The following is a 15,048-nucleotide window of genomic DNA, read 5'->3' as shown; positions in this document are numbered from 1 at the left end:
GGATGAGTGAGTATGGTATTCACGTACACCCACTCACGCACTCTTCACGCACTTGTGTTGAGTAAGCACTCCACGCCGAGTAGAACACCATGGGAGTGTTAAAGGCAATGTTCTTGTAGAAGGAGGAGTTGACGAAGTTGGCCATCCTGACGTAGTTCCAGTGGCCGTGCACGAAGAGAACTTTCTGCAGGAACTTGAACTTGGCGAGGCCGACGTCTGAACACCGCACCGCCTGCCGCCCCTCCCTCCCCATCACACCTGCAGAAGTCAGACGCTAGAGAGAGAGAGAGAGAGAGAGAGAGAGAGAGAGAGAGAGAGAGAGAGAGAGAGAGAGAGAGAGAGACATACCTATTCCTAAGTGAGCTTCTTGGATCATGGACACGTCATTAGCTCCGTCGCCCACAGCAGCGCAGCGCGGAGAGTCTTTCGAGTTCTTGACCAGCTTCACCGTCTTTTGTTATCACCACCACCACCATCACCACCAGCAACAAGACCATCACCATCGCCATCAGATAAAAAAAAGAAATAAGTAAAGAATATAGAGGTAATTGTTGATACCTATTTATAATTAATATGCAAAACTCATTGATGATAACATTTCACTTATGATTATGAACTGTTCCTAAGAATGTTTAAGTTTTTCTTTCAGTCATTCATGATCTTTTTTCGTGTTCTTTTGCACTAGCTGTCTTATTTATACTTTAGTTATTTTATGTTATATGTGTGGCATTGCACATCTTCTTACCCATTACATTAAAATCTTTCCTACTTTTATCCTGTTCTTTTCTTATATAAAGTTCTAATAATTTATTCATTACTTCAGCCTCCTCCAGCTGCCATTTCAGAAACACACTCATAAAACCAAGGAACACAACAGCGCCGCCTGTCCCTCACCTCCGCCTTCTGGTGCGGGGACATCCTGCAGCACACCACGGCCTGACACACGCGGCACAGCTCGTAAAAATCCTTTGCCATGACACGGAGAAGGATGAGCAACGATGTCCCGTCCACCACCAGCCCATAGGAGCTCTCGCCGCGAGCCTCCTGCCTGCGCGAGAGTTGAGTGAGGAATGGGAGAGGGAGTGGGTGAGGCACTGATTCCTTGAAGGTTATAAGGAGTATCCTCGATATGGGACAAAGGAAAGGAACACATTTTTGGAGGAGGAAGTGAAGGAAGGATTGTAGAGAAGCCAAGAAGGCAGAATTATCCATGCAGAATGGTGGATCAGGTATCATTTGTCATTTATCATTCCAAGGACTATATGAAGAACATCTTGGTGCGTCCCTACTTCCACGTAATTAAACAGACCTTGGGCTTACATCACTTCACTCACGTGCACTGCTGCAGCCTGGCGGCGGCGTGTTCCGCGTCCTGCAGGCCAGTCAGGGATAGCACCGTCATGAACTTCTTGAAGTGACCGCACGAGTAGGCGATGTTGACCGCTGTCTCCACCTTGTCGCCAGTCAGCACCCACACCTGCGACGGGAGATCCCCGTGTCCACGTGTTCACTGTGGTCGTGCAGCTGTGCATCGAGTCCCATGCTTCCCTTGTATTTATGTTCCCCTGCCAGCCTCTCTACTCTCATGATTCAAGATCTCTTGCTTCCACTAGCTTCCCCTAACCCACCTTGATGCCTGCCACCCGCAGGGACTCAAGGGTTTCCTGGACGCCCTCCTGAAGCAGATCCTCTACCCCAGTGGCTCCCAGCAAGGTCAGCTCCGCTTCCATCTGACTCTTCACTTTCCTCACCGCCTCCTCGCGCCCTTCCATCATCTGCGGGAGAAGCGCTGCCTGAGCTATCGAGGTCACAGCGTCTACCATGTTGTCTGTTTCTGCGCACGTACAAGTGTCTTCATTGTTTGCATCACTGATCACCCTGATGACAAGGACCTCGGGATCACTGTCTATTTGCATCAGACAGTTATAACTGTGTTCACCAACAATCAGCGGGCTCATGGGCGGCCAGACCACTCACCATCCGTGCCTGGAACAGCTGCGTAGCAAACAATTGGTACTGCTGGTCGTTGATTTCCCGGCGACCTACCGCCAGTGTGCGGAGACCCAGCTGTTGATGAGGCAGAGCATAAACTATTATTATACGCTCTCTCTCTCTCTCTCTCTCTCTCTCTCTCTCTCTCTCTCTCTCTCTCTCTCTCTCTCTCTTACCAGGGCGTAGTCGTCGATGTGGGCCGCCGTGGCGTCGTGGTGTCGCTGCTCCCTGTCGGTCTGCACGCGGCAGCGCCTCAACACGCTGCTCTCGGCACCTTTGGTTAGCAGCCACAGCCGTCCCGACCACTCCTCGCGCACCACCACCGACATGCACTTGCGGTCTGCGGCACAGAGAGACGCGGCTGAGGCGGCAGGGCTGGTAGCGGTGGAGGAGGTCAGTAGTCACCATAACAGAGGCACTGAGACGCTGGAAGGCGAGGCGGTGTGTGATGGCACGCGCAGGTGCCTCCCGGTGAAGCGCACTCACCTGAGTCGAATTCGAGGATCTGCAGTCGAGTGTACCTCCTGACTTTGCCACACACCTCCACTGCCACCTGGTCCTCTCGCTGCCCCAAGAAGACAACGCCATACCTGACACCGAGGGCTATAATTAGTTAAGAAATGGAAAGACAGTGCAGGGGCAGGACAGTCAAGGCAGATTGCAATCCACTTAGGCCTTGGTGATCATCTTGGCAATCTGTAAAATGTCAGTCTGGTATTTTCGTGAGTCCTAAGAAAAGTTCGGTCCAAAGCAAGTCTCTCAAGGCCACCTTCAAATTAGTATCTCGGTTGATATCTCAGAATGCTCACGAAAAGACTAGAGATGTGGACAGCGCACGGCGAACACGTAAAGAGAGAGAGAGAGAGAGAGAGAGAGAGAGAGAGAGAGAGAGAGAGAGAGAGAGAGAGAGAGAGAGAGTATATATATATCACCATCTACCACATTCCTCCACCCACCTGGCGCACGCCTCGACCAGCGCCTTCTCATCAGTGCTGGAGGCGTGGTATTCAGGGTTCACATTCTGCTGCTCTGGCCATTTTCCCGCCTTGGCTTCGCTCTGCTTTTCTTCAGCGGATGGAAAAACGACCCGCACAGTGTGGCACAATGCAAGTGTCTCCAGGAATGTCACCACTTCCTCCTGACGCAGTAAGAATACAAATCGGCGAGACATGAGTGAGATAACAGACGAACAATTGTATACGTTTGTTGCAAGTTTATGTAGTTGAGTGTAATCAGTTTCACTTTTCTAGTATTTACAAAGGTTTTTATTATTTTTTTATGTATTAATTCGATGAGCTACTCTTTAATATGCTACTCGTGCTTCTACGTGCAAACCGATATACAGTTTTTCCTGTTAATCACGGAGACAATGGGAACATTATTATCATTAACAAGAATAACACCAAATACAGCAGCAACATCAACAACAATAACATACTTATCAACTAACGAAAAGCTCATAGATAGACACCATACAAGAAGATCAGCAATAAATAAAAGCAAAACAATGTGAACCGTTAAAAAGAAATCCTACTCTGGACTAGAGACGCATTGGAGTCTAAACGACCCAAACAAGCAGTGCCTGTTTAGGTGTAATGGTGGTGGGGTGTTACATTTCGTGGTGCCTTTAGTTTGGCATGGCACAAACAGCAAAGAGCATATCACCAGTAAGTATACATGTAGATAATACAAAATTAGAATAAGTTTCGTCTGGCAGAGGACATATGACTGGCAGGAGCCTACCTCCTTCTCTGCTCATCTTCTCACTCAGACTTCTCGCGCGGGTGGAGTGCTGCTAATATTAGGCTAGATTCTGATTATCACTACCGCGCGTTAAGGCGTGAGTGGCACCACTAGCCTGACCTAAGTAAGAATATTTGACTTGTTTTGCTCTCCCCTCTCATCTGTGGTAAACCAGCATTCAGGTCACTGCTCAACTAGACTAGGCACCAGTTAGCCATGTCTTGATCCCCATGATCCAGTAGAGTGTGTGGCCGCAATGCTAAATAACTACTTAATGTCAGTGGCTGTTCTCTTTAGAGGCTGGCACCTCAGTTGGCCTTTTTTTTTATTTGTACTTCCTTTTGTTGCCCTAGGTCAGAGTCACTTTTCTCTTGCATAAAAGAAAAAAAAAGAAAAGTGTAGTGGAATCCCAGAAAACCCGTAAAATGAAGTTTGATACTCGTAGAGAATCCCTACTCTCTACCCTGTAGCTGTATTCCTTGGATAATTATTTGCCACGTAGAACCCACCGGTAAGCGTGTGAGGGCCTCCCCAGCAGCGCATCCGTCGGTAGCGCTGGCCGCGTGCAGCCTCCCGTCGGCGTCCATGTAGCTCCTGCCGCCCACAGAACACCGCCGGAAACTCATGATGTTCTCCGTCAACGTTCCGGTCTTGTCTGAGAATAGGAACTCCACCTGTGTGTGTAGAGATGATGCTTGATTAGTGGACGCCAGGGTTCAGGTGTGTGTGTGTGTGTGTGTGTGTGTGTGTGAGTGAGTGAGTGAGACATTTTTTCTGTTTTTTTTCTATTATTTTTCTATTGAACCCTCTCTCTCTCTCTCTCTCTCTCTCTCTCTCTCTCTCTCTCTCTCTCTCTCTCTCTCTCTCTCTCTCTCTCTCTCTCTCGTAAATATAACACGATTTTTTTTTTTTTTTTTTTCCGCTTTTCGCCTCCTTATCTTTTTTGTCTTTAGCAGCCCCCTTCTGTCATCTGCCGTGTCATCTTCCCTTCCCTTACCTCATCAGTCTCTCTCCCCACGTCTCGCTCCCCTGTTTCTGCACGTCATTGGGCCACACCCATCATCTCACCACTTTCCCTCACCTGTTTCCTCCTTTCCTCTCTCAGACTCATGGAAATAAGGAGTCTTACAAGTTTCATTCCCGCCTCTTCCATGTCAAATCGCTCGTGACTGGTTCAGATTTAAACACGTTATATATGTAATAGCGTGCTAAATAACTAGGTTGTATAGTTATTCTTCACTAGAAATGCTTAGTGTTTAGCCTGACGAAGCTTGCGTCACTAGAGAACTGGAAAGGCATGCAGGTTTCGTATATAGACAGCTCAGAAAGATATTAGTACAAAAGATGCTTACCAAACTGCCCTATACGAACACTTTGCAGCGCCAGAAAACACCTCCTTTAAGTTTTCCTCTTTAGTTTATGGGTAACGAAAACCTACGATGAACGATAGCGACTTGGGGTCATAGTTAAACTGTGATGGACTAAAATACCTACATGTCACAGCGTTGTCCTCCCTTGCATCCTTCATCAGACTCGCCCCTCTCCTCTCTATCTTTCCTCTCACATTTCCTACTCTCCCTTTCACTCCATTGCTGTACTCATCTCCCCTTACTCTCTCACTCGCTCCATTTCTACCGCCCGCACCTGACCCAGCTCCTCGTTAAGGTCAGAAGTGTTGACTTTGGGCGCCTCGTCCTCCCCCGCGCCAGTCACCTCCTCGTCCCATTGAAGGAAGAGAGTAGCGAGGAACTTCTGCATCTCTGGGGACGTGGCGGTAGGGAAAGGGTAAGCAGGATCAACGGGAAAGAGGAAGAATTAAGTCATATTTTCTCTCAGTTCTATAGGGACGGGATAGGCCGGTGAGAATCAATACAAAGGAGAATGACTAAAGAGACGATAGGGATGAAAAATATTCCTTACGAAACGAGATTGAAGCTTTTCAACTTACATTCCTTAGAAATGCGTAGATTAAGATATCAGATAGGGGTCTTTAAATGGTATAGTAGATATGACAAAGGTGAGACAAGCAAGATCCTCAGTAATCAGTATAGGGCAAGAAATAATGGGTTCAAGCTTGATAGAGTTAAATTTAGGAAAAAAGATAGGAAGTAATGGGTTCTCAAACAGAAAGGTAGACGGAAGAATACACTTAGTAATCAGATTGTTAGTGCTGCGTCATTAGGGAACTTTAGGAGAAGATTAGATAGACTTATGGATGAGGATGATAAGTGAAAATAGGCAGGTATTTTTCATGAAGGGACTGCCACATGTAGGCCTGACGGTTTGTTGTAGCTTCCTTTATTTTCTGGTGATTTTATGTTCTTAAGTGAGTGTGACATATTACTCAACTACCGACCAGAGCTTCTACTTACCGAGGGTGACGTAGAGGGAGACAGGGATGATGTAGCTGAAGATGACGAGGAAGGAAACACTGTCCTGGTACACGCCTCGGGCTGTGACGGGACCTCCTTCGGGTAGTCCAGGTACCACATGGTGTCTGGCGGCGAAGGGGACATGAGTGAAGTAGTAGTAGTAGTAGTAGTAGTAGTAGTAGTAGTAATTGTTGTTGTTGTTGTTGTTGTTGTTGTTGTTGTTGTTGTTGTTGTTATTCTTGTTGATATTGCAGTAGTTGCAGTTCTTGTTGTTGTAGTGGTAGTGTGTGTGTGTGTGTGTGTGTGTGTGTGTGTGTGTGTGTGTGTGTTTACAATTTTCCATACACATGCTCGACTTAAATAAATAAAAAAAAATAATACGTATATACATAAATAAAACTAATATTAGGTCGTAATGTTTCTGATCTTCCAATTCCAAGTATGACCTGCATATAGTATGCACTGAACGTACGTACGTATGTATGTACACTGCGCATGACTGTGTGTATAAAAAACAAAATGACAATGCACAGAGAAATGATTGTTCTGCTATACTGGGTCATGTGCGTGAGATGTGTGTTGCTGAGAGAGAGAGGGAAAGAGAGGGAGGGAGACTCACTGATGACCTCCTGGCTGAAGACGGAATATTTGAGCGCAGTGCACGTCACAATCTCAGCCACCATGAGCACCAGGAAGAACACCAGGAAGTAGTTCATCGACCTGGAAGTGCAGAGAGAGAGAGAGAGAGAGAGAGAGAGAGAGAGAGAGAGAGAGAGAGAGAGAGAGAGAGAGAGAGAGAGAGGGAGAGTTTAGGTTGTTGAATTTCCTCATCTATTGTCTGATTGATTTTATTTAAACACCACTTCAGTTTACGTTAGGTGAAAAGTTTAACCCTTTCTTTCTTTCTTTCTTTCTTTCTTTCTTTTTCTCTTCTTTCTTTTTCTTTCTGTCGTGGTCGTCAGAAAACTGTAGAAAAAAAAAATATTTGCTTGGACACACACACACACACACACACACACACACACACACACACACACACACACACACACACACACACACACACACACACACACACACACACACACATTCACTCCCACAAAATATTGTAAACTCTATCTAACTGAAGGTACAAACATTGCGTTGTGTGTGTGTGTGTGTGTGTGTGTGTGTGTGTGTGTGTGTGTGTGTGTGTGTGTGTGTGTGTGTGTGTGTGTGTGTGTGTGTGTGTGTGTGTGTGTGTGTGTGTGTGTGTGTGTGTGTGTGTGTGTGTGTGTGTGTGTGTGTGTGTGTCTGTGGACATGAAGAAAGTATTGACTTGCATAATTTGTATGCATAAATTAACGACCAGGTGCGAACGCCTAGTTACAGGTGAGAGAGAGAGAGAGAGAGAGAGAGAGAGAGAGAGAGGAGTGGAGAGGGTGTGGTGTGTTGAGGGTCAAAGAAGAAAGTGAAAGGAATGTTAGCATGATACTACTGCATTACGCTCTCTCTCTCTCTCTCTCTCTCTCTCTCTCTCTCTCTCTCTCTCTCTCTCTCTCTCTCTCTCTCTCTCTCTCTCTCTCTCTCTCATTTTCTACCTCTTCTTTCTACTTTTTTTTCCTTTTTCACTCTTTATACATATTATTATTATTATTATTATTATTATTATTATTATTATTATTATTATTATTATTATGATCATCTTGTTTATAATTCTTCCTATAGAAGTGGGTATACATCCTTACATTTCTTGCTTTCATGCTTACTGTCTTTCACTTAACTTTCCGCACACACACATCCCTCTCCCTTGTCCCTCTAAACAGACTTTTACCCATCTATGTCCCTTTTCACTTCTTGCCTCCTTACGGATAACATTTTCCCTAGCAGTGAGTATGCACGTTTCCATTCTTTGCTTTCATGTGTAATGTTTTCCTTCCTTCAAGTCAAGGGTCAGCCAGTGATAAGATCTTATATAAATGTTGTGTTTGGCCTTGAAGATAACTTGACTATCGGGGCTTCCTGTACCTCATGACTGATACGTGTAAAGCAAGGGTAAGCTTGTGTATTGTGTGTTTGTGATACTGTTATCAGCACTTTTTTATTTATTTATTTATTTATTTATTTATTTATCTATTTATTTATTTTTTGCTGGGGAGGAATAATGGATTGTTTTTTTTTTTTTGTCTTTTAGATTTCTTTGTTTCTTTGTTTTTGTATTTCTTTCTTTATTCTCTCTCTCTCTCTCTCTCTCTCTCTCTCTCTCTCTCTCTCTCTCTCTCTCTCTCTCTCTCTCTCTTTGGCGCGCGCGTATGTGTCTGCAGAAATATTCTATACCCAGCATACAGAAGGCGGTTCCTGCATGTTTCGCAGCATACTTTACCGTCATGCTTGAATTTGTCCTTTTCATTCATAAAACTTTGTCACCTTGCTTAGAATTTTTCACCTTCATGCGTATCTTTGTCACCTTGGAGCATAAATCTGTCATCTTCACATATTAATTAGTACGTCACTCTTAGCCTACGCATAAATTTGTCACTTTCTCGTTTGCATTCGTCATCTTCGTGTATAAGTGTCTCCCATCTCACACACATCTCTATCACCCTCACCCAGAAGTGTACTCTGCTTCTCTGTAAAACCTGTCTGTCGCAACAATCGTCTTCTTAAGCCTATCCCATTCACACAGTGGTGTCTTATTGTTACGTGTCTTATCTTATCGCAGTCACCTTCGCTTAAGCCTAAAGAAGTGTTTACCAGAAATCCTCTCCAGCACATTATACCTAGTTAATGAAAACTGGCAAAGGTAATGTGATCCGTATTGGAAGTTAAGAACATGCTATAACAGTTGAAGTAGCTACTGATAAAGACTTCTGTTCAATAAGCGGTCTTTTCATATGTTAAAAGTTACGAAAAGATGATATTTCCTAATTTTGTCACAGGTGAAGTGCTTAGCTGCTGATAAGACGTCTGTTCAGTTCACTGCCTTTCCATCTGTTAAGGTTATGAAAATATGACATATCTTAATTTTAACACAGCTTATTGACGAAATTGACGAGAAGAAAGGTTTTACTGTTTTCTTTTTTCTCTGTTTTACTTTTCTTCTTAACGGAAGCTTTGACATTTCTTAGCTCTGTTACCACTTAGCAAACATTTCCTAGCTTAATCATCAGTTAGTAACTTCAAACTGACGACAAGTACAGCAACATTATTTCTATTTCCTTCTTTTCTTTATTCTTCCTTTTCTTCTTCTCGAAAACTGACATTTCTTAACTGGAGAGTAACGAGGTAATTTTTTTTTTATTCTATTTCTCCCCTTTCATTCATTTTTCCTTTTCTTCTTGTCTTCAGCATTGTGGGGCAGCACTTAACGGAACATTCTTTTTTATCTTCACCTCATGTAGAAGAGAGGCAAGGTATAATGAGTTAGAGGTGTCCACAGTCTGCTGGAGTGGAGGAGTGGAGGCTTTTAGAGGAAAGGTGATAGGGCGTTGTGCTCAAGTCCCTCCATGGCAGTGAATCTATGCAAGGTATTCTCGTAATGTTTTTTGTAAGGTGATAGAGAAAAAATGTGTGTCTCAAGTCTTTTATCAAGGTGAGACGGTCTTTTAAGATGTGTGTGTCTCAAAAAGATGAACAGCATAGCCGTTCTTTTTTCTCTTTCATCTTCCTCATTCCATCCCTTCTTCTTCCTCATATTCTTGCACTTCACAATATTTCATCCATTCTTCCATAATATTCCCTCTCCTGCTCCATATCCCCCTCTTCCTCCCCTTTTCCTCCTATCTCTCTTTATTCCTTTCGTTTCTCCATCCCATTCGCCTCCCTTCTCCCTTTCTCTTTGCCCGTTCCTCCTCGACACTTGTCACTTACTTGTCAATTATGGAGATTTTGTTGTTCTTCAGCTTAGAGTTCAATGCCATTTTAGTATCCCGTCCCGTGTAGATGGCGAGACCTGTTAGGGGGAGAGTGAAGGGGAGGTAGGTGAGGAGCTAGTGAGGAGGCGTTCTTAATGCATGGAAGAGGTCGTGAGGAAGGAAGAGAAAGGAAGGGAGAGGAGGTGAAAGATAAGGAATGGTGACGGGAAAGGAGAGAGATTAAGGTGAAGGGCAGGAAAAGGAAGGAGTGGGGACGTGTGTGAAGGAATGGCAACATATACATACATACATATATACATACATACATATACATACATACATACATACATACATGCTACATACATACATACATAAATGGCTTCTTTTTGTACCTCCGTGGTTGTAGGAGGCGATACGAGAATATGCAGACACGTGAAAAGGGCTCACTCTCTCAATAATTTGTTTCCACTCTCACTCACTCACTCACTCACTCACTCACTCACTCACTCATTCACTCACTGATTCTCTCGCTCATTTACTCACATACGTATGTTCGCTAATTTCCTCACTTCCTCATTCATTCCTACTCATTCATTCATACTCATTCGCTTACTCTTTATTTTCTCACTCACTCACTCATTCACTCACTCACTCATTCATTCATTCATTCATTCCTTTCGTTTTGCCTTTATTCACTACCTTCTTCCCTCATCCATCCTGCATTCCAGCCTCACTCCCTCACTTACCGTACACCCAGGCCGTGTTGGTGAGCCTGGCGCCCCGCAGCAGCAGGTTCTCGGTGGCCAGCGGTGTCATCGTGGCCTGGCTGCTGCCCTGGTACATCTCTAGACTGCCCTTGAAGTCGTAGAGGTTGGCGTGTGGCAGCTGGCGGGGAGGGAGACAATGGAAATGTTACTTTTTTTTTTCCTATGCAAGAGGGGTACTGGCCAAGGGTGGGAAAATATACAGTATGTGTATAAAAAGCCCCACCGAGCTGCCAGTCCCTAAAGAGCCAAAATGTTTAACCATAATTAGGAAATTGTCTTGTGATCTCCTTCCCTCTTGAAAGAATTGTAATCGTAGTTGCGGAGAATTACAAAGGTAGAGAGTTCTATAGTTTACTTTAGTATGTGTGTGTGTGTGTGTGTGTGTGTGTGTGTGTGGGAGGGTAGGGGAGGGGGGGGCAGATAAACAGGTGTCCTCGTGCTTGTTTGACTGCATGATGATAGAATTGTGCCTCTGACATGGCTGTTTCTGGATACTTGTTCGTGGCATTGACTTGGCTAGCTGGGATTGAACTTTGGCACTGAACTGACCTCATTACCTGTTTATTTGATTGTGTCACTGACATGACTAGCTGTATATTTAATTCTGGCGCTGATTTAACCTCGTTACTTGTTTATTTAATTTTGACACTGACCTGACTAGCTAGAAATTTAATTCTGGCACTGACCTGACTTCTTTACCTGTTAATTTCATACTGGCACTGACCTGGCTAGCTGTTGATTTCACTTTGGCATTCACCTGACCTCGCCACTTGTTAACTTGATAGTGGCAATTGCCCAGGTAGCCAGTGCATTAATTGTGGAACTGACATCACTTCGCTACCTTTCAGTCTAATACGAGTAATAGTGGCACTGGCCTGGCTATCTATTGGCAACACTTTCACTCACCTGGCATTGCACAGTCGCATGTAAACTCCAAAGGTGATCCTCGGTTTTCAGTTCGCGTGTTTCAGAGGGACAGACGAACACCTGAAGTATGAGTAGACGGGAGATTAGACATAATATCTTTATTCATGAGTGAATTAGGTAGAATATGGATTAGCAAGAATATGTATTGGGCAGAATGTTTGTTTGTTCGTGTGTTTCTTAATTTCGTATGTGTGCGTGTGTATGTGTGTGTTTGCTGACCTCACCTTCAGGTTAGTTTCCCCATCCAGGTTGGCAGTGATGACGTCACACTTGGCCTCTGGGTCAGAGGAGGCCAGCAGCAGCAGGTCACACGGGAACTCCTCTCCGTCGCTCACCTTCACCACGTCCCCAACGCTAATCTGGTGCCATCTCACTCCCTGGGGACGCCGAGTGCAGCTTAGGTCAGTCCCGGGGCGAGAATGACCCTACCAACTGTTCTTTGTCTCGTTTGTCACCTCTGAATATCATAGTCTTTATTCATTTATTTCTAATGTAAAGGGAGTTCTGGCGAAGGGCTACAAAAAAAGACAGAATGAAAAGGCCCGTTGAAGGTGCCAATCCCTACTGAGTAAAATTAAAGCCGTTATCCAAAATTAAAGAAGTGTCTAGTCTAATATGCTTGTTTTCCGTTCAGTATTAACATAAATCATCCCCACCGTCACCCTGTACTTGTAATCATCAAAGTCTAGCCCAATATGCTCGTTTTCCATTCAGTATTAGCATGAACCATCCCACCGTCACCGCGTCCTCACCGTAAACCTGCCGTCCCTCAGCACCGTGGCAGGGGCGTTGTTGACCTTGTTGTCCTCGCGGTGCCTTAGCCAGTCCTCGTATCCCTGCTTCACCGCCGTCACGCTCACCACAAATATGAGCGGCAGGATGCTCGTCAGCGGGGAAACAGGGCTGTCGATGGTGCTCTGTGGTGGGGCGCCGAACGAGCCAAAGCAAAACGGAGAGATGCGCGGCGGGACAGAGCGAGGAGGAGGGACAGAGGTAAGTACTCCTGCTTTCATTGGTGGTTCAGTGTAAGTACTAGGGTGTAATGTCGCTGAAGTATTCCGTTTAAACCATTTCACTGCGATATGCAAGATTTCATGGCACTATAAACAACGAAACCTTAATAAACATCGGCAAGAAGGAGAGAAAGAAAGAAATGGAATTAAAAGAATAGACTTAGTACAATGCTCAGAGATGGCGGTGGAGCAAGAAAGATCTCAGAATGGTTAATAATTAGGGAAGACCATGTCAAATCTCAGGGAAAGTGTTAATGTATTTGTAGTTTGATTCCTTGTAAAAAAAAAATGCACCAATTCGTAGTGTTTGTGCTTGACCTCAGTTTGCAAGTACTCCACAATACGCGTGTTTCATACTTTCAAGTACGTTTCTGTGTCTCCAGAGTAACACAATAACAGAGAGCGTATCATGATGTGTGGTGACCAGTAGAGTCAGTTAAAGTCGGGGAGGGATTATTAATAGTGTGGTTTAGTGCTGGTGATAAGTCAGGCCAGACGTCTCGGAGTAATGCCAGATGACTGAGGATATATCTGAATAAGGAAAAACGTTACTTGGATTTTTCTTTTTGCATAATATTGTCATTTGCTAGTGACAGGATGTGATAACTTGTCTTTTTATCAAATTGACACTGACAAGTCATTATCAAGTAACAATTTATTACATACAATCTAATATCCTTTATATATATATATCCCTATATATATATATATATATATATATATATATATATATATATATATATATATATATATATATATATATATATATATATATATATATATATATATATATATATATATATATATATATATATATATATATATATATATATATATATATACGAGGTGTGTCATTAAAGTTCCAGGACTGGTGTCCTAAAAGATGAATTTCAAACCCAAGCCACAAACCACCATATTTCCCCTTCAAAGTAATCCTTCTGGAGTATACAACTGCGCTCCCAACCCTCTACAGTCACTAATCTTTTTCTTACGTGCTTTTAAAATCATGTCCTCTGTTGCAGGTCGTTTAACAATGAGCGCTGAACAGCGAACAAACTTGAAGTTTTTGGTGCAGTTGGGGAAAACGCCGTCAGAAGCACTGGGTATGCTGCAAAAAGTGTACGGGGATGAGACAATGTCACGCTCACGTGTTTTTGAGTGGTGCAAGAGGTTCAAAGAGGGCCGGGAGGACGTGGAAGATGACCCCAGGAGTGGAAGACCCTCAACGAGCAGGAATGAGGCCAATGTTGAGCGTGTCAAGCAGATGGTGCGTGACGATCGTCGGTTGACTGTTCGAAAGATCGCAGATGAGCTTGGCATGAACCACAACAGCGTGTGGAAGATTATCACTGAAGATCTGGGCATGCGGAAAGTCTGTGCGAAGATGGTGCCGAGACTCCTGAACGATGACCAGAAGGGACGACGCATGCAGGTGTGTCAGGACATCCTCGAGCGTCTGGAAACTGAACCAGACTTGCTCAGGAGAGTCATCACCGGCGATGAGTCCTGGGTATTTGAGTACGACCCGGAGACCAAACGCCAGAGCCTTCAATGGAAGAGTCCGGCGTCGCCACGGCCGAAGAAAGCAAGGCAGTCCAGGTCCAGCTTCAAGGTCATGTTGATCGCTTTCTTCGATGTGAGGGGCATCGTCCACTGCGAGTTCTTGCCACAGGGCCAGACAGTCAACCAACATGTGTACAAAGAAGTACTGCGGCGTCTGCTTCGTGCAGTGCGCGAGAAGAGGCGGGAGTTGTGGCAGGGCAACTCGTGGCTGCTTCACCACGACAATGCGCCTGCTCACAATGCCCTGAGCATCAGAGAGTTCTTGGTCAAGAAGAACATCGCCGTGCTGGAGCAACCGCCCTACTCACCTGACCTCGCTCCGTGCGACTTCTTCCTCTTCCCCAAGCTCAAGGAGGTCATGAAGGGGACCCGTTTTGATGATGCGGACGACATCAAAAAGGCCGTGACGACGGAGCTGAGGAGCATCCCGCAAGAATCCTTCCAGCAGTGCATGCAAGCCTGGCAGAGAAGGATGGACAAGTGCATGCGGTGCCAGGGGGATTACTTCGAAGGAGATAACCTATAGTTTGTAGCCTGGATGTGAAATAAAACTTGTGTGGCACCAGTCCTGGAACTTTAATGACACACCTCGTACATATACATATATATATATATATATATATATATATATATATATATATATATATATATATATATATATATATATATATATATATATATATATATATATATATATATATATATATATATATATATATATATATATATATATATATATATATATCATATATATGCTATCAAGCAAGCGTGCCGGTGTGTTTCTGTTGAACTCAGTGCTGTGAGTGTGTGCACAAACTCTAAAACTAATTGATGTGATGTC

At 44.3% G+C, this 15,048-nt stretch overlaps 1 protein-coding gene across 1 annotated transcript in view; it reads right to left on the bottom strand.

Moving 5' to 3' along the window:
- Window positions 1-15,048, bottom strand: part of LOC135099974 (phospholipid-transporting ATPase IF-like) — a 21,480-nt gene that overhangs the window by 4,623 nt on the left and 1,809 nt on the right. The window contains 19 exon segments of the mRNA XM_064002747.1: window positions 53-258; window positions 349-451; window positions 895-1,048; window positions 1,335-1,477; window positions 1,629-1,775; window positions 1,978-2,067; window positions 2,169-2,332; window positions 2,479-2,582; window positions 2,949-3,130; window positions 4,245-4,409; window positions 5,380-5,495; window positions 6,108-6,232; window positions 6,727-6,731; window positions 6,734-6,827; window positions 9,954-10,035; window positions 10,684-10,822; window positions 11,611-11,691; window positions 11,856-12,008; window positions 12,384-12,548. Coding sequence (XP_063858817.1) covers window positions 53-258; window positions 349-451; window positions 895-1,048; window positions 1,335-1,477; window positions 1,629-1,775; window positions 1,978-2,067; window positions 2,169-2,332; window positions 2,479-2,582; window positions 2,949-3,130; window positions 4,245-4,409; window positions 5,380-5,495; window positions 6,108-6,232; window positions 6,727-6,731; window positions 6,734-6,827; window positions 9,954-10,035; window positions 10,684-10,822; window positions 11,611-11,691; window positions 11,856-12,008; window positions 12,384-12,548 — 2,418 coding nt within the window.

This window comes from Scylla paramamosain, chromosome 4 (genome assembly GCF_035594125.1).
Source record: "Scylla paramamosain isolate STU-SP2022 chromosome 4, ASM3559412v1, whole genome shotgun sequence".
In the NCBI taxonomy this organism is placed as follows: domain Eukaryota; kingdom Metazoa; phylum Arthropoda; class Malacostraca; order Decapoda; family Portunidae; genus Scylla; species Scylla paramamosain.
The sequence above is the reverse complement of the archived record's forward strand: the minus strand, read 5'-3'. Positions and strand labels throughout refer to the sequence as shown.